This window comes from Lagenorhynchus albirostris, chromosome 9 (assembly GCF_949774975.1).
Source record: "Lagenorhynchus albirostris chromosome 9, mLagAlb1.1, whole genome shotgun sequence".
Taxonomy (NCBI): domain Eukaryota; kingdom Metazoa; phylum Chordata; class Mammalia; order Artiodactyla; family Delphinidae; genus Lagenorhynchus; species Lagenorhynchus albirostris.
Window position 1 is genome coordinate 3,238,779 of NC_083103.1, and position 27,523 is coordinate 3,266,301.

The 27,523-nt window shown below is 54.3% G+C and overlaps 1 protein-coding gene and 1 long non-coding RNA gene across 11 annotated transcripts in view; one reads left to right on the forward strand and one right to left on the reverse strand.

Annotated features, from left to right (window-relative positions):
- Positions 1–21,546, reverse strand: part of CTTN (cortactin) — a 33,250-nt gene extending 11,704 nt beyond the window's left edge. The window contains exons 1-12 of one of the 10 annotated variants that reach the window (XM_060158272.1): positions 21,417–21,526; positions 17,517–17,613; positions 15,190–15,276; positions 14,980–15,053; positions 12,831–12,960; positions 9,091–9,197; positions 8,004–8,058; positions 6,708–6,818; positions 4,365–4,475; positions 3,712–3,822; positions 2,844–2,954; positions 1,546–1,601 (exon numbers count right to left, since the gene is read on the reverse strand). In XM_060158272.1, coding sequence (XP_060014255.1) covers positions 1,546–1,601; positions 2,844–2,954; positions 3,712–3,822; positions 4,365–4,475; positions 6,708–6,818; positions 8,004–8,058; positions 9,091–9,197; positions 12,831–12,960; positions 14,980–15,027 — 840 coding nt within the window. In that variant the 5' untranslated portion in view covers positions 15,028–15,053; positions 15,190–15,276; positions 17,517–17,613; positions 21,417–21,526. The other 9 variants (XM_060158268.1, XM_060158269.1, XM_060158270.1 and 6 more) reach the window with 9 other exon arrangements.
- Positions 21,547–21,980: 434 nt separating this feature from the next.
- Positions 21,981–25,790, forward strand: LOC132525532 (uncharacterized). Its single transcript, XR_009542282.1, has 3 exons — positions 21,981–22,386; positions 24,196–24,328; positions 24,967–25,790. It is a non-coding gene; the product is annotated as an uncharacterized LOC132525532 (long non-coding RNA).
- Positions 25,791–27,523: the final 1,733 nt, after the last annotated feature.

Sequence of the window (27,523 nt, forward strand, 5' to 3'; positions counted from 1 at the left end):
ACTCCACCTCCGTCTGCAGGCACCCCCCCTACCCCCTCCATCCGAACTACCTGCGCCGCCTGGCAGCCCAACCAGACGTGCCCACAGGGAACTCATCCCACCCAGCCCTGCCCCTCCCCCAAGTTCCTGAGCTCAGCAGACAGCCCCACCATCCACCCGGGAGGCCCTCCCCCTCACCCCTTAAGCGCAGGGGCTTCAGCACCCACGCTGCCTCAAGGAAGCATCTCTCTCCCTCCACCGCCATCCCCAGGCCGAGCCAGAAGCACCCCGATCAAGGCGCTGAAGCCGCCTCCTAACCGGGGCCACAGCCTTGCGGCTTCCCGCGCGATCCACTCTCCACCCCGGGGCAGGGAGGCTGCTTGATGCACGTCCTATTCACGTCATTTGCCTGTCAAACCCTTGCAGGGCCGCTCAGAACCCATCTGACGAAACACAAAACCTCACCGGGGGTCCGCAGGGCTCCCTGAAGTGGGTCGTGACCAGCCACTCACCACCTGCCCCCCTGCAGCGGGCCCCGTCTGGCTTCTCTCAGACCTCCTGTATCTGCCACAACACCGACCGCAGGCCCGCCAGGTCCTCGGTGTCCCCGTCCCCACGTCCACACACACGCTGGCCTCGTCCTCCCTGGCGAGCTCCCACCATCCGCAGCGCCGAGCTCAGACTCGCACGCCCTCAGGACACTCCCGGCCCCGCGGCCAGAGCCCTGTGCCCTGCCGCTCGCTCCCAGGGCCCACACGCGGTCACGTGATGGGGTCCCCCGAGGGGTCAGCTGGGAGCCTGATGGAAGGGGAACTCCACAGGGACCGGCCCTGGCGCCCAGACTACCGACCGGGCAGGGCAGCCTCAACCTCGGTCCAGCTGAACCGACGGGAGACAGACCACGCCCAGTCCCCAGCGAGGACCGCTCCACGCGGCTCGTGGGTCTGCTCCTCTGACGCGGTTGGAATTTAGACCAGAAACCCAACCACCTGACGCGCTGAGACTCTGAAACCAAGCAGGAGGGACCAGCTGGACTAGGGCACCACAGGGAGAGCAGAGCGTGGAGCCGCGCGGCCGTGTCACCCTGCCTCTGGGGACCCCCTGCGGCGACGCGCACCTTCCGGATCCGCCTTCCCCAAGACGGCAGGCCCCGCGACGCGGCCAGCGTGACCAAAGAGCTCGGTTTCCAGATGGGTTCACTGCCAAGTACGGTCACAGCCACGTGTCTGGGAGGCGTTCGCGACGGCGGCCCAGTGCTGCGCCTGCCTGACCAGAGACCCCGCCCCCCCATACGTGACAGGGACAGCAACTGCCTCGCAGCGCGGCCTCGAGGGGTCGAGGAGAGGACACCCGTGACACAGGAGACGAGGCCCGGCACGTGTGCCAGCTAATGGCACCGCCACGGTGACGACACGCCTGCCGGAAACGTTCACACTTCTGCAAACACGCGCCAGGCGCCCACCAGAGACCAGAGACCACCCAGGGAACAGCCATCTGCCCGCCCAGAGCGTCAGACGCCCGATCCTCTCAGCAGACAACCCCGAGCCCTGGACGTGAAGCACTCACCTTATCCATCCGGTCCTTCTGCACCCCGTACTTCCCACCGAAGCCTCTGGAGTAGTCTGCAACGTGACAGCACGGCATTTAGTCTCGGGCTGAGGTCCGCCAGCTGCCGGCAGCAGGCGCATGCAAACAGGTCCAGAAACAGCCCGAGAAAATGCACCCAGAGCGACAGAACGAGAACGTGGAACGATGAGCCTCTGCTTGCGAGTTGGGCTTCTACCCGTGGTGCTCGGCAGCAGGCAGGTGAGAGGCAGGAAAGAGGTGTGGCATGCTCCCCGCATGCTCCCGGGGGACAGGGGTGCGGGTGGCAGGCAGGGCGCCACCTCCTAGCACAGTCTCTGCTCTGCGCTCCTGCTCTACTGAGTGCTAAAAAGAGGCTCAAGTGCAGGGATTCTCTCGTTTTACTTATTTTTTTTCTCTTGCTTTTTTAAAAGAGAAAAAGTTTCCCGGAACCTCTACCAGCCAAATACTTATGTTGCAGCAACACAGATCTACGTGACAGTCACACTGCCGTGCAGTATCAACGCCACGCACACGCGGTCTGCCGGGTCAGCCTGAGGTGATTCTCTCCCTGAACGCTGGGGCTGAGCGCCTAAACTCAGCCCCGTAAAATGAGGACACGACTCTTTGCCAACTGTGTGTCCCGGTTCTAATGATCAAGCCTGAATTTTGACAGACATTAGATAACTGCTCTGAGCAAAAGCACGTTTGCCATCTGGACTCCCAATATATGCACCCAGAAACCTCCTGTCGAGTTCCAGCTTTGCGTACGTACTGTCTGGTTCTGTGTGAAGGAGTCACACAGAGATGGTGTCATCAAAAAAACTAGCAAAAACCAAAAAAACACCACCACAAATGAGACACAGAAACCACGTGGACACGCCTGCCCCACGCCCCTGGTCCAAGGCCAGTGATCGGGCTGAACCAGACACGTTTCTCCCGGTCTCGGAGGCAGGGAGGCGGCCTACGCGACACTCACAGGAGTCCCGGCAACAGCAAGCACTGCTGCGGAAGGCCGCCGGGAGACCAGAGACAGCCCACCCCAGGAGCGAGGCGCGTCACGGAGTTAGAGTGACCTGCACCTCGCGCCACCTTTGACCAGACACACACCCCAGCGGTTACGGGAGAGAAAAAAGTCAACAGGGAAGAAAGGGTGCGAGTGAATTCCGCTCCGGCATAGCACTGGAAGTGCCCAGGGGCCCCTGCAGGTGACAGCGGGTGACTCGGAGGCTGAGCCCTGAAGTCTGTGCTAGAAGTGGCGGCACTGGGCGGGGCTGGGGGGAGCCGGGGAGCAACTGTGCCTTGCTGGGACTCGTGCTTGGCCAGTCTCTCCTTGTAATCAAAGCCCACAGCACAGGGGTCCTGCCTCTCGGACTGAACACCAAATCTGCCTCCGAAACCAGTCTTATAATCTGAAAATCCACAGGTGACAGTGGAGAAAACAACCGAAAGGAAACACAAGTTTGGTTAGACTCAAACACGTCGCCTGGAGGAAACAAGGGCTGCGCCGAGCTCGGGGACGACAGAGCCAGCTCCCAGTCTCACCAATAGTCACAAAGGGCTCAAAAGGTTAAAGGACAGACAACGTCTGAACACGCGGCCCAGGCCCGAAAGCAGGTTAGCAACTGTATTTGAGCCGATTCGGAAAGGCCGCTCCGTGCTCCGGGACTCTCTGCAGGGCCCCGCCCACGCTGCAGACAAGAGCACGCGTCTCTGCTCACTTGAAGAAAGAGACACGTTACACACACGGCCCACCCCACAGCCACGCGGCAGCCCCGCTCCCCACCGCGTTGGCTGCAAGCCCAGGGCCCCGGCGGCCACGCTCCCAGGGACGGGGCGCCTCTCGGGCTGGGACCACCGCGCCGCCCCTGTGGCCGCCCGGAGCGGCAGGCAGCAGCCCCTCAGGAACCCTGCTGCAGCGGCTGGGGCTTCAGGGCCCAGGCGAGCACAGGTGCCCTGCCCCGCCCAACCGCAGCCCCCCCAAGGGGGAAGGGGGAATCACTACGGGCGGAGGGGTCCTTCCAAAGCCGTGGGGACAGAGGACGCCTCCCCCACTGAAGACAGGACATCACCGCGACACAAGTACTGTGAGGCCAGGCACACGTGGACCTGTAAACAGAAATGAACTTCTCGAAGGGCCTCGCGGGCGAGCAGCCAGCATGAACGTACCTTTTTGGGATTCGTGCAGATGTAGCTTCTCCTGGTGATCCCAGCCAAGGGCACACTTGTCCTGTCTGTCTGTCTGCACACCGAACTTCCCTCCAAAGCCTTTCACGTAGTCTGCGTAGACAATAAAAGGCCATAATCGAGTATTAATGGGCAGCCTGCGTAACAGGGAGAAAGCAGGTTTTCCGTGAAGTTCAACATACACAATTCACTAAACCATCCTTTCTCTTCCTGACCTTTGGTGAAATTTCAGATGACATTAAGAGGACCGCCTCGTAGTGTGTCAGGAAAATAACCTCATCTACCATCTCCGCACCATGGGTTAACACTGACGGGACCCCCTACAGGAACCCGCGAAGCATGCAGTGTCACAGCACTGACGCGCCATTGGGTCTCACCACTTACACAGACGTGCGACACGTGGCCCCTGCTACAAGCCACGCCACTGCAGTGTTCAAGCTAAAAGAGGTCTAAGGACTGGATTTCTTAGTTAACGGCTCTGTTTTTGGATTTTCTGTTTTACAGTTCAATGTTTAACAGAAAGAGACATCCACCCTAGGTGTTCCCGGTTACGTTCTGTGTTTCCATTTCTGTTCTGGTTATCACCTATCACGTTAATAGCTGCTAGCTGGACAATAAGGTAAAGCTGAAGCCACCTTTCTGGGACTCGTGCTTCTCGGTTTTGCCTTGATACTCAAAGCCGACCGCGCTCTTATCCACCTTGTCCTTGTCGATACCATACTTGCCACCAAAACCTTTGGAGTAATCTGAAAACAAGAAGAGTACTGTTCATAAACCAGTCACAAGATCAGCGAGCACGCTGTGGATTTCAGCAGTCTTTAAGGAAGTATTTTGATCACTCAATTTAAAAAAACAAACCTAAAGTCTCCGAGGCTCACTCTAAGATCACTTACGTAGGAAACATTTAAGAGTATTATTTGTATATAATGATGGAACTATGAAGTGCAGCAAATAGAGCAGACGAACAACTGCAGCACCTCTCCCTCATCCCAAAAGACAGCATGAGGTAACAGGTGACATCAAGTTTCTGAACTCAGAATGAGCCACGGGGGAAGCTCTTGGAGGGTCACCCTACCTCTGAACCAAAGCCAGCAGAGCTGTGCCGGGGACACCGCCAAAGGAACAGGATAAACACGGACTACCTTCCAGAAATGTCAGTTCAACTCAAAGCTAAGTTATTATTACACTAAATCGCTATCTTTACACTAAGGCATGACTCCATCACGGACACATTAACGGAATAGAACACGCACAGAGATCAAATCCCTTCCCAGCACGCCTAGGGCTGCTCCCGGCACTTTGGCCTCTGCTCCCCGACTGCCCAAAGGCGTATTTATTCTTCTTCAAGGGCATCTCGGGGAGAAAATCTGGTAAAAATGAACAGGATCCAACAGCAGGTGCTGACTGGCAGCAGGCATACAGTGCAAAGGAGTACAGGTGTGTGCCTAGCAGAGAGAGAAGGCAGAGTTTAAAGGAACCCCACGCAGCAGGCCCAGCAGCCTCAGGGCAGGCAGGCCCTGCCAGGTGTAAGGGAAGCACCGCCCTCATCAAACAGGAGCCCCTCAGGCCCAACGGCCATCCCCCTGGGGAAATGCCAAGCCAGTGGGGTTTCCGGTGATGGCTTTCATTTTTGTTTCTTAAAAAAATCTGGGGTTTTAAAAAGTACGTGAGCTCTCAGTTTGTACGCTGGCCAATGTTCAAATAATTTAAATGTGCAGGCCAAACAAAACAAACGATGCAGAACCACCAACAGATCAGGAGCTCTGCAGTGGGGGCTGAATCTTTAAGTCAAGCTCCATAAACACACACCTCAGAGGGCAGAGGGCCGTAACTGGTCACTTACATCACAGTGAAGGGATAGTCAGGATGGCTTCTAAGGACAATCTAGAAGGCTCTATCAAAATTTTAAATTCAACGTCTTTTGGCCCAGCAACTCCATTGCTAGGAATTTATTCTTTTAAATAATCACTTATGTATATAACAGAATATTCACTGCAATTTTTTTTTTTTTAATGAATTTACTTATTTTATTTTCGGGTCTTGGGGTTTACTTCGGGTTGGGTCTTTGTTGCTGCGCGCGGGCTTTCTCTAGTTGCGGCGAGCGGGGGCTACTCTTGGTTGCGGTGCGCGGGCTTCTCCTTGCAGTGGCTTCTCTTGTTGCAGAGCACGGGCTCGAGGCGTGTGGGCTCAGTAGTTGTGCCTCGTGGGCTCTAGAGCGCAGGCTCAGTAGCTGTAGCGCGCAGGTTTAGCTGCTCCGTGGCATGTGGGATCTTCCCGGACCAGGGCTCGAACCCGTGTCCCCTGCACTGGCAGGCAGGTTCTTAACCACTCCACCAGGGAAGTCCCTGTAGGCAATTTTTAACATCAAAACTTGGAAATAACCTAAATTCCACATTCCAGAGAGGAACAGTTAACCTGACCACGGAACAGAGGACTCAGCAGTCATCAAAATTACGACAAACCGTGACTTCCTTGGTGGTCCAGTGGTAAAGAACCTGCCTTACAACACAGGGGACGTGGGTTCAATCCCTGGTCAGTGAGCTAAGATCCCACATGCCGGGGGTCAACTAAGCTCACGTGCCTCAACTAGAGAGTCCTTGTGCCGCAAACTTCAGAGCCCACGTGCCCTGGAGCCTGCGCGCCACATCTAGAGAAGAGAAAACCCAAACGCCACAACTGGAGAGAAGCCCACGCACCACAACGAAGAGCTCACGTGCCACAACTAAGACCTGACGCAGCCAAAAATAAACAAAATGGATAAATAAATAAATCTTTAAAGAAAAAGAAATAAGACAAACCACCTACACCGTCCAGAAAGTAACAGGGACATCCAAACACTTGAAGTTAGAAAAATTATATAAATATAACATAAACCGATTTGCATCAGGGAGAAGTCCCCTGGGTGTGTGTCGGTGAATGCATGAGAAACAACGGGGCCCGGGGTGCCTGACGGTCAGCAGGGCGCCGCCGCGGCCCACCTCTCTGCGACTCGTGCTTCTCCGTCTTGCTCTGATAGTCGAAGCCCACGGCGCTCTTGTCCACGCGGTCAGACTGCACGCCGTACTTGCCACCGAAACCGCTCGAGTAGTCTGGGGAGACAGGGCAGCGGTCAGGAAAGTGTGTCAGGCCAAGTGCCACCTTGGTCAGACGAAGCAAGACTCACCAGGAGGTCAAGCACGCATCTTAAAATGTACAACAAGCTACCCACTGCCACACACGGGTGACGCTGAACGCGTCTGTGTGCCTCTGCAGTCTGGTCCCCTTCGACTACTGAAGGGCAGAGGTGAGCTGCAGGCCTACTTTGGGAAGTAACCGTTCAAATAAAGGTCAGTGTATAAAGACAGCTAGGCAGCTGCATGGGTCTTTCTAGAAAAGACACGACCCCTCCAACACATCGAGCCAGGTGGGCTGGGTGGACCGGCGGGGCCTAGAGCACTCCCAGGCCGAGCTACTTCCCTGGGTCATCGGATGACCCACAAGAGGCAGAAGTAAACAAGCTTGCAAAAAACACCTCAAGGTGGCTTCCCTGGTGGCGCAGTGGTTGAGAGTCCGCCTGCCGATGCAGGGGACACGGGTTCATGCCCCAGTCCAGGAAGATCCCACGTGCCGCGGAGCGGCTGGGCCCATGAGCCACAGCCGCTGAGCCTGCGCGTCCGGAGGCTGTGCTCCGCAACGGGAGAGGCCACAATAGTGAGAGGCCCGCGTACCGCAAAAAAAAAAAACCTCAAAGGACTTCCCTGGCGGTCCAGTGTTTAAGACTCCACGCGTCCACTGCAGGGGGCACAGGTTTGATCCCTGGTCAGGTTTGATCCCTGGTCAGGGAACGAGGATCCCATAGGCTTTCATTTACAGAAAGGCTTCACCAGGGAGCACTACCTCATAAAGATTAGCCTACGCCGTGTCAGAAGACGCACGTACACGCTGAAAACGTCAGTAATTTAACAGCTGTTTCCATCCTCAGGGGAAAGTTAGTTTTGCCAACCAAGTCAGAGAGGGAACCGTTCAGGGGCAACGCTGCACGGGTGAGGGGAAGCGGCTTCTGCTGCCACATGGGAGGTGGCACGGGGACACGAGATGCCAGCACTTCGTGGGCTGCGTGGCAGGGACCCCACTGTCACACCACACCCAGAAGACCAGACACCTGAAGGCGACAGCAGCGAACTGCCCGTGGCGACACCCCTGCCCCCAGGAAGAGGCCTCGAGTGACAACGTGCTCCTGCCCTTCAAAAGCAGGCGGGGCTGCCTTCCCATCACCGGGGCCTTTCACATCTCACCTTTCTGCGAGGCGTGTTTCTCAGTTTTCCCCTGGTACTCAAAGCCCACAGCAGACTGCAGTCACAGAGAAAAGGGAAATGCGGTTTTAAATGCCTGGATCCACGATGCATAGGACACTTTAAAAAACATGAACCGTGTTATCTTTTGATCTCTGATTTCCCAAAGCCCTGCTGTTTTGAATTCGTAACCCATAAAATGCTCACAGAAGCGGGGGCGGGGGGCGCTGCCCAGGCCAAGCTGCAAGCATAGCGGCCTGTCCCTCCCTGCCTCCCCCGGTGGCCGACCCCCTCGGTGCGAGCTCAGCCACGGGACACCGACCTGGGCCGACTCCCATCAGCCCGCTTCTCAGATGGGCTCCCCAAGAGCCACACGAACGCAGGAACAAGGCCCGGCGCTGAGGTGGGCACCACGCACGCAGCCCGGGGCAAGGGCGAACGTGGGACCGTGGCCACACACAGCCAGGCCTAACCCCCAAGCCCAGGCTCGCAATGCCACGACATAAAACAAAGGGGCTGACGGCCCTGAGCCAGGGACTCGAGAACAGCGGGGCAGCAACCGGACGCTCAGCACAGCACGGGAGGCGGGAGGCACTCTGCCAGTCCGCTCTGAACACCCTTGGGGGAGCCCTGTCACAGTGACATCCAGGTAGGGACAGTGGGGGTAAACAGTCCCTGCTGGCATCCTTGGACGAATCTAAGGCTGTCCCGGGGTCATCCGATAAGTAGATACCAACATAGGGGTTTCTACAGCAATCAGTAAAAAAACCCTTACACTTGACTGTTCTTCTGTTTGTCTGTTTGGCCACACGGCCTGTGGGATCCTAGTTCCCTGACCAGGGATCGAACCCGGGCCCCTGGCAGTGAGAGTACGGAGTCCTAACCACTGCACCGCCCGGGGAAGTCCCTGTTCTCGCCTCTTAAAGGGCCAATCATCTCAAAGCAACTGGAAAGGGGGGCCCTGTGGTCAGGACACCCACCCTGCAGTCCCACGGAGTCAGGAGCACACACACCTGGCGGTGGGCTCTGACCTATGAGGACTGGCTCCGTGCCCTCCCCGGGCGCCAGCTGCCCAGGATGCTTCACTCACCTGATCGACTCTGTCCACCTGGACGCCAAACTTGCCTCCAAACCCCCGGACGGAGTCGACCTGCGAGCAGTGCTTGGAAAGCTTCGACTGATACTCGTGGCCGACAGCTGACTGGAACAGGTTGCAAAAATAAAAGCGTCAGACACCCGCCGGTATCACCACATTGCCCACCCCCCATGCGGGGTCTAAGGGGGCAGCCCGCACCTGTGGTCAGCGTGGGTGACCCTAATTGAAACCACTCAACGTGGAAGTTAGCCTGGGGGAAGCTGCCTCCCGGGGGGCATCGCAAGCCATGGCCACGGTCAGGTGTTCCCCGAACTCTCTCCGTTACCAGCCTCCCCGGAGACTGCCCAAGAAGCCCGGCCACAAGGGGGGGCTTCTCACATGACTGGGCATGAAGAGCCAGGAGGCCAGGCCCCATCCGGAAACCACAGAGCCAGCAGCCTGCAACATGACTCCTGAGACCCAGTTCCGGGAAGACCGCTGGCAACCATCACGCTACTCAAACAGGACATTTTCACACCACAGGACCCAGGAATCAGGACACAACATGCATTTTGCTAACAAATGCAGACACAGACAGGTGTGCTGGAGTCATGCCTCGCGTTCAGAGTCAAGAGCCACTGTGCGCCCAGCCTGTCCGGGAGTGGAGTGGGCCCGTCAGCACATCATCAGCCCCCCGGACGGGCAGGAAGGGAGTTTGGTGACATCCTCTCAAGGTCACGTGCCGAACAAGCAGTCCACCCCAGGGTTCCCGCGGCGTTTCCCACGGTGCGGTCAGCAAACCATGGCCCAGGGCCCACGCCCGGCACTGAGGCTTTTTGTAAGTAAAGCTTTTGGGAGCACACCACCTCCACGCACTCGCAGAACGTCTACGGCTGCCTCTGTGTCTCGGCAACGCAGCTAGTTCGGGAGCTGCCTGAGACCCCATGGCGGCCGCGAGGCTGAAAACACTCCCCGAATTCTGAGCAGCCCCCGTCCTGCTCCAGCCTCCCAGGCCCCTGACCCTCAGTGCTCGGCACCAGGGTCCCAGGCTCCCTCAGCAGGATGGACAGTGGTCACGGAACCCTTGGCGGACATCGAGGACACAGGACGCGTGCCTGCCACGTGACCCAGCGCGGGGCGAGAAGGCACACCCAAACCCCGGTTAACTATGACTCCAGTGAGCCACCCCGCCTCGGGCCCTCCTGCAGTGAGGGACCCGCTAGCGCACTGTGGACCCCCTTCCTGTTCATCTACAACTTCAGCAGCTGGGTTTGGGATCCAACCACTGCGGAGTCACCGCCACAACTGAGAACTCTGCAGGCCACTCGGAGCGTGCATTCTTTCCACAGCCCAGGGAGCCAAGTAGGTTCTACTTTAAAGTTTGGAGCTGTTACTTTCTCTCCTTTCCGGGTTGGTTCCGATGCCTGTAGCTAACAGCAGATCCACGGCACCGCAGCCTCGGAAAACCTCTGCGGCAGAGACCACCCACCCGCAGCTTCTGGGTCTCACCCAGAGAACGTCAGCAGAGTAACACGGAGGCAGCAGCACGCAGAGAGGATTCCCCAACTTGATTCTTCATCACAAAGAAGTTCTAAGGACACTGCTCTGAAAATATGGCCAGTGACAGCTTATTAATTTTTCCAACTTTTTGATCAAAACAGATTTATCCCTCAAATTGCCCTTGACCTTACGCTGACAAGACAGTATTTATTATTGAACAGTCAGCACCGGGCAGAGCGCTGCCAAAAGCAGGAATGTACACTGGTCCCGACATGTGCCTGGCGAGGAACAAAACCTGCATCATGGACCACGGCCCCCGTGAGCCCCGAAAGAGGCGTGGGAGATGCTCAGACCACAGCGCACATGGGATCCCGATGGCTGCTGCACCTTCCCAGTCCACAATCCTCTCACAAGTAGGTGCCTGCCCAAGATGTGTTTTTTTCTGGAAGTCTCTATCACACAGTCTCAACACGCAGATCTCAGGGCTCTTTTTCAATGTCTGGAAAGGACAAGTTACAAACAGCTTCAGGGTCACTTGTTCCGGTTTGGAACCTTAGTGATTTCTGATGACAGGTTGGTCCAGTGGCGCTCCCGTGAGCTGCAGGGGAGGAAGCACCCACCGACCGCGGCGCCCCCCGCTGGGTCCACCTGAGGGGAACCGCCAGCTGGAGTGAGAGCTCGGTTCCCTGAGCCGCCCGGGTGCCGTCAACACGTGGCTCCCGGAGCTCACACACCGTCCGCTGAGCGCCTTCACGGTGCCAGGCCCAGCACGAGGCGAGCACCGCTTGTCCAGGCCTCGACAGGAAAGACAGCACAACGCAGGAGTGACGCTGGCAGAGGGCAGCACAAAGCACGGGGAGAGGCAGCCGCGGGCCGACAGGAAGCCTGCAGGAGCCGAGGGGCCTGGGCCGCGGGTGCCGGGGGGATGAGGCTCAGCCCGCACAGGGCAGTCCGGCAGCAGCCCCGACAACTGTCTCACTGTCCTCATCCAGGGCTTCCTGGTGCATCTGCAACGTTCTCCCCAACAGGTTTTTCCGACCCAGAGCTGGGGACCCAGATTATACTGAACGTCTCTTTGCTTTCACTCCCCGTAACCCTGAGAGCCTGGACTCTGTTAGGTGGGAAAGGCTTCTACCTACATGATGCTTTTTCATTGCCCGAAAAACATGGGGATTTTGCCCGTCTGTGCTCCTAAAAGCCACCACACTTTCTAGGATCCAAAGATGGTTTCTGCTCCCCACGCCCCTGTGTGCTGTCCAGACGTCTCTGGGAGTGACGGGGTCACCGGGGGCGTCCCTGTCTGTCTCCTGCAGCCTGCCCTTCATAGACTCCGTCTCCAGGCTCATTTCAGACCTGGCCTGGGGTGCCCACAGGTCCCATGTATCCACTCTGTGGTGACACAGCCCAGATGGCATACTGTGACACAGCCGCGTCATTCCAGGCCCAGCTCAGATGCCGAGTCCGATCCAGGCACAAGGGGGACAGGGGTGGAATTACAGCCCAGAATCCAACCCAGTTGATACCTCTGCACAGAATAAAGGCAGACATCTCGCATTACCAGCCTGGGAAAAACCTACCTCTCTGGGGACGTCTAAAGACTGCAGACCTGCTTCACTGCAAACGCGCTACAGTCTACCATCCTCTCTGCAGGGCGGACACCAGCCCCGCCAGCTGATCCAGTCCCTTCTCTAGTGCCAGCAAAGGCTGCTGCACTGTTAACAGCTTCAGTCTCCACCTACTTGGACTTGCCTGCCCCCAGCCTGGTGGGCAGTGGCGTGACGCCGGGGGCCAGGGTCCTCTCTGAAGTTCACTAAATGTGGGAAGGACGACAGCACGCCTGGCGGCTGAATTTCCACCCTTGATGTGAACCAAGGCCCGCAGACTCAGCTCGGTCTGCAAATGGGTGGCATTCAGGCCGCAGGCTGAACCGCCGCGGTGGCGACCACACCCACGGTCAAGCCGCTTCCAGGCCTCCATCCTGGTCACAGAGCGGCCTCTGGCAGAACCTGATCTCCCGCTCCGGGGCTCCCGACACACCACCCACTCCCCAGCAACTCAGCATCTTAAAAGACCTTCCAAAAACGGGAGCCCTTCGCGGGTAAGGTCAATGGAGAGAGGATTACTTCTGGCAAATCCGTCCTCAACAAGTAGACTCCCAACTTTTCATCTACGGGGGAGGCTCCTGAGTGACCACTCTGCCGACCATGGTGAGGTCAGGCACGCCAGGACCCACCGCGACGTGGCCGGGCACTTACTCTGTCCATTCTGTCCTGCTCCACACCAAACTTCCCTCCATAGCCGTGAGAGGCTTTGGGTCCCGTTTCGAGCTCCTTCTCCTTGAGGGTCTGGTGTTCTTGAAACACATTCTCTCTCAGCTTGTGTATGCTTGGGGGGAAGAGAACAAACAGGAAGAAACCGGTCAGACAGACGTGCGTCCTTGTTTTCCAGTGGGACAGACGAGGACAGGACGTGTCATCTCGGCAGCTCTGCAAGGTTTCACTACTCGGTAGCTCCCCAATCCCTGTCTCCCTTGTGCTCGCTTTACTGTTCCACCAGCTGGTCCCCCAACTTCGGCAGTTCTCAGATGCAAGTTAACAGAAAAAAGAAACTAATCTGAATTCACACAGTGAGTCATCCCAACGCCCCCCCCACACACACACACAGAGCTGTGCTGAAATGTGGACTTTCTCCCATAAGGGGAAAAGCTCCTCAGGGTTTATCAGACACCTGACTTGGGAGAGCTAGTTCTGTAAACGTCCCCAGAGGCAGAGGGGAAAAGCAGAGTCAACAGCCCCACACCCCAGGCAGCCCTAGGACAGAAGCCCAGAGACACAAAACACTTAGACAGTTGCTCTTTCCTTGGAGCACTCCAGCTTTTCATTCAAAGGTGAAGTGAGGGGTTTGCGGAATTTACAATGTGAGCGCCACTTTTACTTTAAACACTGGGAACAGTTGGACAGATCACAAGATGTGGCCAAAACCGGGCAGGCCAGGAAGCGTCTGCAGCTGTCTCCGTCGGGAGACCCACAGCAACACGACGGCCACCTGATCCGGTTCCTCTCTGCCCAAGGGACAACATGTCCACACCTCAACATCTGGACAACAATCCCAGAAGTTCGGCTACAAAACCAACCAGGCCTGGCCACCTCCCGACCCCCTGACGAGCACGGGAGGAAGACCAGCCTCCCAAGAACACGGAAGGACCAACAGCCGTCCTGTCCCTGTGTGCTCTCTGAGCTCTACCCACCCAGAGGCTGCCTGATGAGAGAGCTCCTTTCTCCTCCCACCTGCCCTCCCCAACATGTTCTGAAGCCACAGGGAACAGAAGAGATGAGGCCCAGATGGCATCAAGTCAGAAAGCAGCCTAACCCCACAGCGGGCGACCCGAGTCAGCCCCTGGCACCACCTCCTCCGGCCGGTCCCAGGCCCTTCTTCAGGGGCTTGTGGGGAAAGGGTGGGCTCAGCGACTCAGGGAGGGAGGAACACTGGTGTCTAAAACGCCTGAGCTGCAGACTTCACCTCCTTTTCGGGACGATCTACTGAGTCTCTCTCAGCCAAGAACAGCTTCATTTTACTGCAAAGATCCCAGGGCCATGCAAGACCAGCTCTCTGCCAGTGGCCAAAGCGGGTCAGCAGTCCGGGAGGGCACCTTCACAACCAGGGCCTGGGAGCGCGCGCCCTGAGGCTGGTACAGGCTGAGCACATTGCAAAAGCCCCCTTTATCTACACCTCCCGACAGGAAAACAGGCTGCCCCAGACGTGGCCAGCTTCGACAGTGCTGAGGCAGACAATGACACGCTTCAAGCAGCTCTCCTATTTGAGGCTTTCAAGAGAACACAATGCTTAGAATTCAGCTCGTGGCATCCAACTGATGACGATAAAATAATAAAAGTATGACAAAAAAATTAAAGAAGGGTGTTTACGGTCTAAGGTATTCAAAGACATCCACACTTTAGAAACCTCCCATCAGCAGAGAGAAGAGCTTAGGTAACTGTGTTCCTCGATGAAAACCACAATATTGAAAAACAGACTCTAGAATTGGAAGCACGGAAGTCATTTGCGATGGGAATTTTTAAGTTACCGAGCACGTCCGTATACATACACGTACACAAACACGCAGATGTACACGTCAGGTCTTACATTCACCTACTGTATAAATATCGAGTCACAGCATGCAGCGACAAAGACCCACTGCAGCCAAAACATGCATACACACATACATACATACATACATACAAAGAACAATGCTGCAAAAAATAAAAAACAAAATAAAATAAAAAATCGAGTCACAAAACAAAACAAAAGCAATTCCACCATATGAAGCCATGACCTTATCTCTTATCCCTGCCTTATCTTCATCTTTCAGAACATCACTGTCACACAAATACCGAGAAAGTCTCTTACTTGATGTGCTCCTGGTGCCCAGACCCCTGGACGGTTTTGGCCCCCCATCGCTGCTCTTTTTCACTTACGTCATTCTGAAAAGAAAAATAAATGACGAGTACACCCCACAGCCTGGATTGTAAGACAACCACCCACCCGCCCACCCAAACCCAAACCCTGGGGAAATCCACTCCGGGAGACGTGAAAGGCAGGCAGACTGGTGTCTTGTACCACGAAATCAGGGTCAGTTTCCCAGTCGTCGGCTCCCGCGTCGTCCTGGGTGATGGACACGGTGTGGCCGGCCGAGGCTTTCCACATCTGGAAAAGCAGCCCTGCAGTTACAGAAGCCCGGGAGAACCCTGCGCAGAGGCCGACGCAGACACCTTTGCCTGGGACCCCAAAACCCTAGAGGGCACAGGGCAGGCTGGGGGGCTACAAGCTCAAATAGTCACTCATGATCCCTGAGTGACACCCGTAGGAACAGAAGAAACGCAACATTTTTTAGCTCTAATACTGCTGTCGACCGGCATCAGAAACAAATGAGAAATGCTCCTGGCTTCAACTCAAGTGAGGAAATTTTCTGGAAAATAAAAAAGTCACGTGTGCACTTACTTCACTCATTGGGAATATCTTCCTCTCCCACTAAGTCTCATGACAACGATACTGTCCAACATTGGGAACGCACCGAATGTCACCAATGGTAAATTTTGTTGTATTTTACCACCATTTTTTTGAAAAGCACCCATCTTAACTTCAAAGTGGAAATTTGGAAATTACTGGAAACCTAATAATGATTTTCTTAACTCGGACTCTGACAAGTCAAATATTTCAAGCGTTGCTTTGCCATCTACTTGGGAAAATAGCACATAAATGCCAACCTGTCCTCTACTAGGCAGCTCTGAAGACTGGCCACCCTGCTTCCTCAGCAGAGTCCTGAAACTCTGTATGTTTTATCTAGTGGACAGAACCATGATGCAGCTTCACAACTGAACCACATTGTTCTTTTCTTAACTGCAAAGGCAAAATCTAGCTTTTAAGGGTTTCAAAAGAAAACTATGTATGAGAAGAATGGATTCATTCTCCCCAAAAGTACTTATAAAATTTCACATAGGCCAGGAAGCAACTGAAAGCTTATTTTCATCTAATCAACCAGAAGCCCCATCCCAGCGTTTGAACTGAGGACGAGCAAGTCTCGCTCTGTGGGGTCACCGTGCTTCTGTGTGAACCCAGACTGGACGAGAGCCCTTCACAAGCCTGAGACTCCCCTGTCCAGGTCCACCACCCCCCGCCAGCTCCGCTGGGTCACAAGTCCAAGGCGGTGGCAGGGGCGAATCAGGGTGCAGGGCTCTCAGATTTCCAGATGCAACTCCCGCCATGTCACCTGGGCAGGGAATCATGTGCCACCAGGTGGGACAGGACCAGCAATGTCCCTTCATGGCCACTTCAAACCTTGTTCCCCTCTGACCAGGTACGGCAAAGCATGGCAACAATTTCCCAGACGTGGACTTCCCTGGTGGCTCAGTGGTTAAGAATCCGCCTGCCAATGCAGGGGACACGGGTTCGAGTCCTGGTCCAGGAAGATCCCACATGCCACGGAGCAACTGAGCCCGTGCGCCGCAACTACTGAGCCTGCGCTCTACAGCCCATAAGCCACAACTACTGAGCCCACGTGCTGCAACTACAGAAAGCCCACACGCAGGAACAAAGACCCAACGCAGCCAAAGATAAATTAAAAAAAAAATAAATAAAAGACCAGTTTCTTTTGAGATTAAAGTAAAACACAGAACACATAGAGCTTAACCAAGAAATAGTTTCTTAAAAAAAAAAAAAAAAAGAATTTCCCAGACGTGAACTGCTTTTGACACAATTTTCGAGAGCCGACGGACTAGGTTCAGCACAACCAATGCGCCCATTCACAGATGGGGAAACAGCTGCCTGAAGCTAAACGGTTTGCCCTCAGCCTCTGACTCCCCAAGCCAAGTGTGCCCCGTGACACCACACTGTCCTGGAGAAGGGGCTGCCCACCTGCAGGACTCTAGCTGCCTAGAGTTCCAACCATTGAGGAGACGGTCACACAAAAGTCGGGGGTCTCCAGCGAGGCTCACTTCCCCTCGAAGGCAAAGGTGAAAGCCGATGTCCCAGCCTGAGACTTTTCCAGACTCATGGGGCTAACGCTAGCAGAGCCCACTCTTCACCCATCTTTCTGGAAGCCGGTTTCACTCGTGCGCAGGTGAGCACTTCCAGGCTCTCCCTAACATCGTGCCCGCTGCCTCCCCCGCCCACCATGGGACAAGAAGGCGGCGCCAGGTGGCTGCTCAGACAGGACAGAGATGCTCCAGGTCCTGCACTCCAGAGTTCTGCAGAATCCCCTCCACTTCCTAGACCACAGGCAACACTGGAAATTGACTTTATTTTTCAAACAAGGAAATTTCCTCCCAGACAGTATCATCCCAATCTCTGCAAACCCAGCAAAAGAACACCCCTCGTGTTCCCTGTCAAAGGGGTTTTACCTTGCCCACCCACGGGAGAGCACAGGAGAATGTTCACAGTGCACAAACCTTTCTTTTCCAAGTAAAGATGAAAGGTGCTCACAAAACTCTGTTTAAAACACGGGAATCCAACGAGGAATTTCCAGGCATTTGTGAATTATTCTGTCTGTAAAAAGATTAAGAGTAAAAAGCTCAGAAGGATATGTGCTGACGGGCACCCAGGGCAAATCTTTACGTGTGGAGGTCCTTTTAGAATACCTCTGAAATCCTCCCAAACATAACGAGGTTTTGCAGAGCAATCTGAAAGGAGGGTGGGAAGAGTTACATTTTACTAACCAAAAAACTCAACCGATTTTCAGCCACAGTGAGAAACTACAGAAAATAAAAAAGTTCCAAAAGATTTATAACTGTTTGAAGTTTCTTCTTAATGCAACCAGAAACTATTGCCTCAATTGCTAACATACATTTCCTGTTCGCTAGAATCCTGACTGCTTTCCATTTCTGGGCCATCCTAATTTATGACTCTACTAAAAATCATAAAATTCTATTACCCTGGGTTTTTAAGAAAAAATAACATAAGAGAAGCACTCCCTGAAGGAAGGGATCATGATGTGGCTGGGATGAAACCCAGGGTGGCGACGGCTATTGGAATGTGAAGAGGGGCGACTGGGCGAGCAAAGGAGAAGCAGGCTGCATCTCTGATGAACGGGTATGGTTACTGCACAGGACCAAGACTCCAATTCCCCAAGCCACCAGCTCAGCACCTCTTGATTGGACACTGCACTGCCAGACATTACAGATGAATACAATCCCCTTGTTCTCCAGGAACAAACCAGTCACAGGCAAACACCATTTGTATCGGCACACGGCTTGCCATGCTTTAGGAACTAGAGGGGTGATGCTCTGCTGGTCCTCCTCACACTCAATTTCCCCTTTGGAAACCCTAACTTCTGCAGGTTGCTTACTTAGTACATTCTGGGTATCGCAGTTATCAGCCAGCATCTATAAAAGTCTACCCAAGGGCAGCTAGTGACAGGCTCAAATCTACAATAATTTATTACCCTCTCAACACTTTAAGTTTTTGAAAAATTAAAAGCCTGGGATTTTTTGGATCCAGAGGTAATGCCTCTGGACCCCTACCTCACACCATACACAAAAACTAACTGAAAAATGGATCAAAGACCTAAATGTCTGAACTAAAACTATTAAACTCTTAGGAAAAAAAAAAAAACATAAGCATAGATTTTTATAAGCTTGAATTTGGCAATAATGCTTAGATATGACACCAAAAGCACAAGTGAAAAGAGAAAAAAATAAATTGGACAAAGTTTTAAACTTAGTGCTTCAAAGGACACCTACCAAGAAAGTGAAAATAATTCACAGAGAGACATATATTTTCAAATCATAGAGAATATATAAAGAACTCTTACAATTCAATAATAAAAAAGACAATTAATCGTATTTTTAAATGGGCAAAGGACCTGCACAGACATTTCTCCAAGGATACAGAAATGGATGATAAGCTCAAGAAAAGACAGTATCATTAACCATCAAGGATATGCAAATCAAAACCAATGAGATACCACTCCACACATTCTAGAATGGCTACTATCCAAAAAACAAACAATAATAAGTTTGCTAAGGGTGTGGAGAAATCAGAACCCTCTTATGTTGCTGGTGGGAAAGTAAAATGAAAAAGTCTGGCAGTTCCTCAAAAGGTTAAACACAGAGGTACCGTATGTCCCAGCAATTCCACTCCTAGGTATATACCCAGAGAAATGAAAACTTCCACAGAAAACCTGTAAAGGAATGTTCATAGAGCATTACTCCTAACAGCCCCAGAGTGAAAATAACCTAAATGTCCATGTTATGTAATAGATACATAGCAGGTAGTCTATGCATACAATGGAATAGTATTTGGCAATAAAAAGAGTGAAGAACTGACACACGCTACAACATGCATTACTCTTGAAAACATTATGCTAAGTGAAAGAGGCCAGACACAAAAGACCAGATATTATACAGTCCCATTTATATGAATGGCCAGATCTGGCAAATCTACAGAGACCAAAAGTAGATTGGTGGTCGCTCAGTGCTGGGGGGCTGGGGGACAGGGACAGGGTTTCTTTGTGAGGTGATGAAACCACCCACGCACAATTAGCTTTCCATTAACCTCACCCTCTCCAGGGCAGCAGGAAGCCAAAGGGAACAGAAAAGTATCTGAGCAGCCAAAACAGACATCACAAGGCCCACTCTCTGCACCACAACTGCTCAGAGGACTCCCCTCCCACCTGGCCTCCTCCAAGGTGACTCAAAGCACCGCCTGCCCAGTGAAAGAGGAGAAACCTGATGGACAACGCGCCACCCCAGGACATAGGCCACTGCAACACAAGGCAGTTCCCGGGGCTCACCACCATTCTCTCCCTCAATCATGTGCCTCCCCAGCCCCTACTGAGTGCCACGGACCAAAGATCTGCATCACCAATGCCATTCATACAATTTAAGTGTTTTATAGATACGTCCCGCAAAATGTTTCAACTAAAAGTCACAGGTAGTGCGGGCGAACTGCCAGTTGGAGGGGGGGAGGGGCAGAGCATCAAAGACAACCCTGCATCCTCCGCTCTTCATTCTTGTGTCCGGAGGGGCCTTTAGGACCCTTCCTTGCTCCTTGGGCTCCAGGAGTACCTTCCATCCAGGAGAAGAGCAGTCCCACCTGCGGCACCGGCGTGGTGACTCACCCCGCCGTCAGGCCCGGGCCAGCGCCGGCCTGCGGGGCCGCCAGGCCGAATCACGCGGTCGGGCCCCGGCGGCTTAAGCCCCGACCAAGCTCCGCGGGACCAAGTCACCGCGGAGCCCCAGCGGGGAGCGCTCGCCAGGGACGCCTCCGGAGCTGCGTCCAGCGGGAAGAGGATTCCTCGCCCCGGAGCCCGACGCGGCCAGATCCCAGGGGGAGGAAGCCCTGTCCCCCTCCACCCGAGACCCTCCGGCAGGGCCATCCAGCTCGCGTCGGAATACTCCCCAAGAGCCCCTTCCAGCTCATTTCCAGCACCCCCAGAGGAGGGACTGTTCCCAACCCACAGCCTCTCAACTCTGCAGCTGCGCCGGTCGCTGCATTTCCACTGACCTGATTGCAACACCTCCCGCTAGGTGCGGGCCCGGGAGCGGGGTGGGAACTGCCCCGCCCGGCCGCCCGGAGACCCCAGCCCCTCCGCCCCTGACCGCCCCCCGGGTCCCGGACCCCTTCTTGTAGGGCTCCTCTCCTACCCTAGTCCCCCTCTCAGCCCTCCGCCCCGGCCCCTCCCTCTCGGCTCTCTGCCCCCGTCTCCTAACCCTCCAGGAGGTCCTGGATCCCCTCCCCGTAGGCCCCCTCTCCTCCTAGTTTCCCTCGGCCCTCCGCCCCCTTCCCCTAAATCCTCGGGGCCTGACCTCTCCCCCTAAGCTCTCTCTCTGCCCCTTCCCCCGACCTCGCGGGTCCTGCGCCCCCTCCTGGAGGGCCCCTCCCCTCCCCTAGACCCCCTCGGCCCTCTGGCCCCTTTCTCCTAGGGACCCGGGCACCCTCCCCTCATACCCCGGACCCCTCCGCCTCTGGTCCCTCTCCTCCCCCTTCCTGCCCGCAGCCCCGGGCCCCTCCCCCTCCATCGCCCCCGACCGCTCAGAACCGCGTGCCCTTCCCCCTCAGGCCCCGACCCCTTCCCCTTCCCCCAACCCGCCCCCTTTCCTCTGACCTCAGCCTCTCCCTCCGGCCCAGGCCCTCCCTCAGCCCCCAGCCAGCCCATCCCCTTCTCTCCGACCACAGCCCCCTGCCCCGGGAAGCCTCACCCGCGCTCCCCCCGCGCCCGAAACCGCGAGCGGAAATGCGGCGAGACCGCCGCGGCCGCCGCTTCCTTCCCGTTTCAGGACCCGGCGGCGCCCCGGGACCGCAACTGAGGAACCGGCCCTCCCCACCTGGCGGAAGGCGCGCTCGCTCACCACCACTGCGGTCGCTCCGGTCCAGCCCGGCTCCGCCCTGCCTCCGCCGCGCCGCCACCTCCCGCCGCTCCCGCTTCTCCTGCCGCTCCTAGGCGCCCCTCTCCACTTCCGGTTCCGCGTGCGGGGGCGGGGCCGCATCCGGGTCCCCGAGGCCCCGCCCCCTCTGGCACGCCCCGCCCCCGCCCGGTCAGAGGCCTACGGCCTTGCTGAGACAGCGGGGTGGGAACCGTGGTCAAACCCCGGCTGACTGGCCCGCGGTCCCTGCAGCCTCCCTCGTCCACGTGGCGCCGGAAGCGCCCACCGATGGCGCAGGCGCGAGCTCCGCCCAGGTGCCAGCCTGCAAAGCATGCTTAAAAGTTAGATGACTGTACAGAGTACATTTAGGCCCACCATGCGCGGGCCAGACTGTGCTCAGATGGACACAATCCAAGGTGCTCATACTGAATTCATAGCACAGCCCGAGGGAGCAAAGGGAACATGAGCCTGGAAAGGGGACAATGCCGAGTGCGCTGAGCCCTGAGGACACAGGAGGTAACTGTGACGGCCAGTCACCTAGGAGGAATAGCGCCCTCCTCATCCATCCGTCTGACCATCCATTACCCATACGTACATCATCCATCCATCCATCTTCTCCATGCATGTTCCATCCATCATCCATTCACCCACCTATCCATCCACCCACCCATCCATCCACCTGTCCATCCAGAGAAGGCCAGATATGTGTCAGGAATAGAGGTCAGCAGAATAAACGTGGTCCTTGCCCTCAGGGACCTTTCAGCCTAGAAGAGGGGTCAGGCATTAATCGAATAAGTATATACTTAGGAAACAAGGTATATGCTATAGAAGAAGTCAAAGGTCATGACATTATATTGGGGAGAAGACGGGACCCGAGCTCATCCAGGAGATTGGAGGTTTCTGTGAGCGATTAACATTTGTGCTAAGATCTGAAGGCCAAACAGAAGTAAACAAGGTAAGAAGGGAAAAATTTTCCAGGTAAGGAAAGAGCCTGTGTGAAGGTCCTGAGTCAGGAAAGGTCTTGCCACATGGGAAATGAAGGAAGTTCAGTGCAGCAGAAGTGTGGTGATGAAGCAGGGTAGTGGGGCAAGATGGGGCCAGGTCATGTAGAGATTGGGAGGGCAGAGCAAGGACCTTAGTCTTTATTCTAGAAGAAACGGGAAGTCCTTGGAGGAGATTAAGCAGAGGGGAGACATCATACAGTTTGAACTGTAATGAAATCCCTCTGGCTGCTGGGTGGAGAGTGGGTGGGAAGATGGCCAGGTAGGATCCTAATATCCTGCTTGCTACCACCAGTTCAGGCAGACTGTTCGTAGCAAGTAAGATGGAGAGAAGTGAGTAGGTACAAGATACATTTAGGAAGTTAAATTGTCAGGTTTGAGGATGGACTGGGGGTACGGGGTGGGGAAGGAGATGTCAGGGGTCAAAGGATAATTTTTTAAAGATAGAATCATGATTTTCATACACATGTAAAATGAACACATGTCAAAGATCTTATTTCACTTAATAATAAATGAAGCAAAAATGTGTTACAACTTGTTCAGAGGAGAAGTCAAAGGCATGCTGAAATGAATTTGCAAAAACCGGTCTATCCATAGGGCAACGTCAGCTGTATTTCATTGGACACAGGTAATTTGCCTTTCAGTGGGTGCAAATTATTTGCATTGCTGTCTGTTTTCTCCAGGTTAACTTCTACCTCTACAGAGGTACGGAATAATCTAGGCAAAAATAACAAAGGCACACATCCTGTAGAATCATGTTTATCGGAGGCTCCAGCATTCTGTTAAAAGAATACCTAAGAATCATTTTTGCCCATTCTAAAGTCTGGAATTTTTCCTTCCAAAAGGATGACTCCTAGTATCTGAGTAGGTGCTCAGACAGGGCAGATGGGCAGGGTGGGGAATGAGGGTTGGAGGGTGGGGGAGAAGATGCACCAGGATTGCGATGGAAGAGTGAGGATACGTTTGTGGACTTGGTACCGTTGAGGGACCTGTTGCATGTCAAAACGAGGTCCACGAAGTGATGCTGGAGAGATGGCTTTTGAGCAGGAGCTTTAAGACTAAGCAGGATAAGGACGTAAAAAGGTAGGAAAGGCCATCCCGGGAAGAGGGAGGGATTGCAGCAAAGGCACAGAGGTGGCAAAGAACGGGGTCTGCATAGAAAACCTTGAGGTCAGATGGATAGAATCGAAGTGCTTTCGCTTCCATCATTACCACGGACAGTGCAGTGCTGTGTGCAGTCAGGCATCAAGCTAATTGCTTGGTGGACTAAGGGAAGGCTCCCTTTTGATATAGGATTTTAGGCTCTGGACGCAGAGGATCTGACAATAGATCCCAACTCCAAGGCCTACTAGCTTTGTGACCGTGGGCAGTCACTCTGTCTTTCTGAGCCCCGGTCTCCCCATTTGTGCAGCTAGCTGTTGTCTCCTGGAGATTGTAATATGCAGGTCCCACGTTGCTTGGTTAGCCCAGGGCCCGGCATACAGTTAGTGCCCAGTAAGTGTTGGCCCTGTTGACTGAAAAAGGATGCACAATGTGAGAGTTGTGAGTTAAGTTTTATTTGGGGCAAAGTGAGGACTACAGTCTGAGAGACAGCCTTTCAGATGGCTCTGAGGAACTGCTCCAAAGAGGTGGAGTTGGGGGGGTCAGTAGACATGATTTTAGTGAAGGGAGGGGCACATGCAGTCAAACACACATTTTCACAGAGGCTAGCTGCTAGTCACGAGGTGCAGATGTCCCTGTTAATAATTTTAGTGCTTTTCTAGGTATGAGAAGATGCAAGAAATTGGACTCAGAAAATCTGCTGAAAATATCTAACTATCTGAAGACCTGTTCTGCCAGTTTTTCCCAGAGTACAGAGCACTTCATTCCTGATCTCCACCCTGACCTCCTTTCAGGGTAGGTTGAAAGTCAGTGACTGCAGTGGCTCATGACTGCATCCTTGTAGAGGTAGAGGGAAACATCCCACCTGGAAGTAGGGGAACTAACATTTGGGGACAGCCTGGCTTTGTCAGACACCACTGTGAGATTTTTAAAGTATAAGTGTGATACTGTGATTTATAAGAAATATGGGGACTTCCCTGGCAGTCCAGTGGTTAGGATTCCGGGCTTTCACTGCTGTGGCCTGGGTTCAATCCCTGGTTGGGGAACTGAGATTCCCGCGAGCCACGCAGCGCGGCCAAAATAAAAATTTTTTAAAAAGAAGTATGTATTTGGTCATTCAGATGACCAAATGTATATTTCTCATATATAGTTGATCTTCATTCACAGCTCCTGTTTTTTTTTGTTTGTTTGTTTGTTTTTTTTTTTTTTTTTTTTTTTTTTGCGGTACGCGGGCCTCTCACTGTTGTGGCCTCTCCCGCTGCGGAGCACAGGCTCCGGACGCGCAGGCTCAGCGGCCATGGCTCACGGGCCCAGACCGCTCCGCGGCATGTGGGATCCTCCCGGACCGGGGCACGAACCCGCGTCCCCTGCATCGGCAGGCGGACTCTCAACCACTGCGCCACCAGGGAAGCCCCACAGCTCCTGTTTTACAGCTCCCCAAACCCTTGGAATTTCCTAACTGTTAAGAGCATAAATGTGTCTCGTTATATGAATGAGCTGACTTTTGGAAAGCACCTAAGGATGGGAGCTGGTTGCCAGGAGAACCAACTAAGTGACTAGAGGGTTGGAAATTTCAGTCCCACCCTTGAGCTCTGGGGAGGGGAGAAGTGAAGAACGGCGGGTTGAATTAATCGCCAAGGGCCAAGAGTTCATCAATCGTGCATGTGTAATGAATCCTCCATAGAGACCCAAAAGGACGGGGTTCTGGGAGCTCCCGAGTTGGTGAACGTGTGCAGATCTGGGGAGAGCACTGCCTGGAAAGCATGGAAGCTCTGAATCCTTTCTCACACCTTGCCCTGTGCACCTCTTCCATCTGGCTGTTCCTGAGTTCATAACCTTTTAAAATAAATCTGTGATCTAGCAAGTAACAAGGTTCTCTGAGTTCTGTGAGCCACTCTAGCAAATTCATCGATCCCAAGGAGGGTTGGGAACCTCTGACTTATAGCCAGTGGCTTGGAAGCACAGGTGACAACCTGCACTTGGGGCTGGTGTCTGAAGTCCAAGGAGGAGGTCGTGGGAACCTCCAGTCTGTAGCCGGTGAGTCAGAAGCGCAGGTAGCAACCTAGACTTGCAGTTGACGTCTGACGTGGGCGTGCGGGCGTTGTGCGACTGGATCTGTAACCTTCAGGCTCTGACGCCACCTCGGAGCAGGTAGCGTGAGAACTGAGCTGAATTCTCAGGCGCCCCGCCGGTGTCTGAGAATTGTTTGTTGGTGGGGTGTGGGGGGACTACCCCGAGATTAGAAGTGGAGTCTCAGAACACCAATAGGATATTTCATTTTCCCCTCAAAACAGCTTTATGCGTTGAAATTATTTTTTAAGAGTCGTTTTTATTGAGCTATAATTACATAAAATACAACAAACCCACTTACAGCATACAATTCAGTGGTTTTTAGTATTGTCAGGAGGTGGCACTGTTACCCTCCAGGGCTCTTGCCCCCTTAATCAATAGAAATGGATCAGAAGGCAGACAAGAAATTCAGGCAGGGCTGTACTGGGGCCCCTGCTGCAGCAGGAGGGTGCGAGAAGAAGTAAGAGGTTCCCTCGCTCACTTCCCGAGGGGGGCAGCTGGTTCCCTCTATGGGGGGCGGGTAGGGGTGTGTCCTGGGGTCGGGCTGGAGCGGTGACTTAGGGGGTTTGCCCAGCCCTTTTTTTTTTTTTTTTTTTTTTTGCGGTACGCGGGCCTCTCACTGCTGTGGCCTCTCCTGTTGCGGGGCACAGGCTCCGGACGCGCAGGCTCAGCGGCCATGGCTCACGGGCCCAGCCGCTCCGCAGCATGTGGGATCTTCCGGGACTGGGGCACGAACCCGCGTCCCCTGCATCTGCAGGCGGACTCTCAACCACTGCGCCACCAGGGAAGCCCCGCCCAGCCCTTTGGTCGTGGTGTGTGCAGGGGTCATGCGCAGTACCCTGCTTCTGCTCCCGGCTCTTCAGAAGTGGCAGTTGGGTTTTGGGGCTTTTTGTATCTTGTTGTCCGTAATTGCCCCAACTGTACATGCACGCAGTTATTTTTAGCCCCTTAAAGTTTCTTTGTATTTTGTTGCTCAAGGAGATATTTGTCCAGATGTAAGCACTGCAGCAAAGGGTCCCAGTTCCCAGGTCCCAGCCTGTCTCAGTGCAACCGTCACCACAACCGACCTTTAGAACATTTTCATCCCCCCCAGAGGAGACCCTGCTTGTTAGTGATCAATTTCTATCCACCCCACCCCACCCCAAGCAACCACTCATCCGCTTTCTCTTGATGAGCTGGAATTATTTTTTTAATATTTATTATATTATATAATTATATAATACATATGCCACATTCAATGAGCTGGAATTACTGCTTCCATTGTCCAGATTAGAATAACCAAAGCTCACAGGAGACTGGTCAGCAGGAAGGTGGCATGAGCTTTGTGACGCACAAAGACCACTCTGGCTGCTACGGGGAGGACAGACCATGCTTCAGAGTGACTTCTGGGGAAAAGGTGTCGCAGGTTCCCCTGCGGAAGCACTGTTTCTGCCCCTCAGGAGGGTGTGGGAAAGACCAGCTGGCCACCTAGCAACTATAGAACCGATGTAAACTTTGAAAAGCAAAAAGGTACAGCCATGCTCCAAGGTGAATACCTCTGTGGACCAAAAGTGAAATGCAAATTCCAAAAGAAATGCAAAGCAGTGGGCAGGCTGAGGCTGCGGGTCCACTTACACATGGATTATTTTCCAACAGTAAACGCGTTAGACCCACATGGTTCGAGGTTGGTTGAATCTTCGGCTGTGGAGCTATGGCTGTGGAGGGACCGCGTCTGCAGAGGGCCCACTATAAATTATATTCAGATTTTTGACTTTGAGGAGGGCTGGCACCCCTAACCCCTGAGTGGCTCAAGGGTCACCTATGCACCAAGAAACACAATAAAACTGCAAACTCTCAAGAATCAAAAATCATAAAAGCTACCAGAGGGCTTCCCTGGTGGCGCAGTGGTTGAGAGTCCGCCTGCCGATGCAGGGGACACGG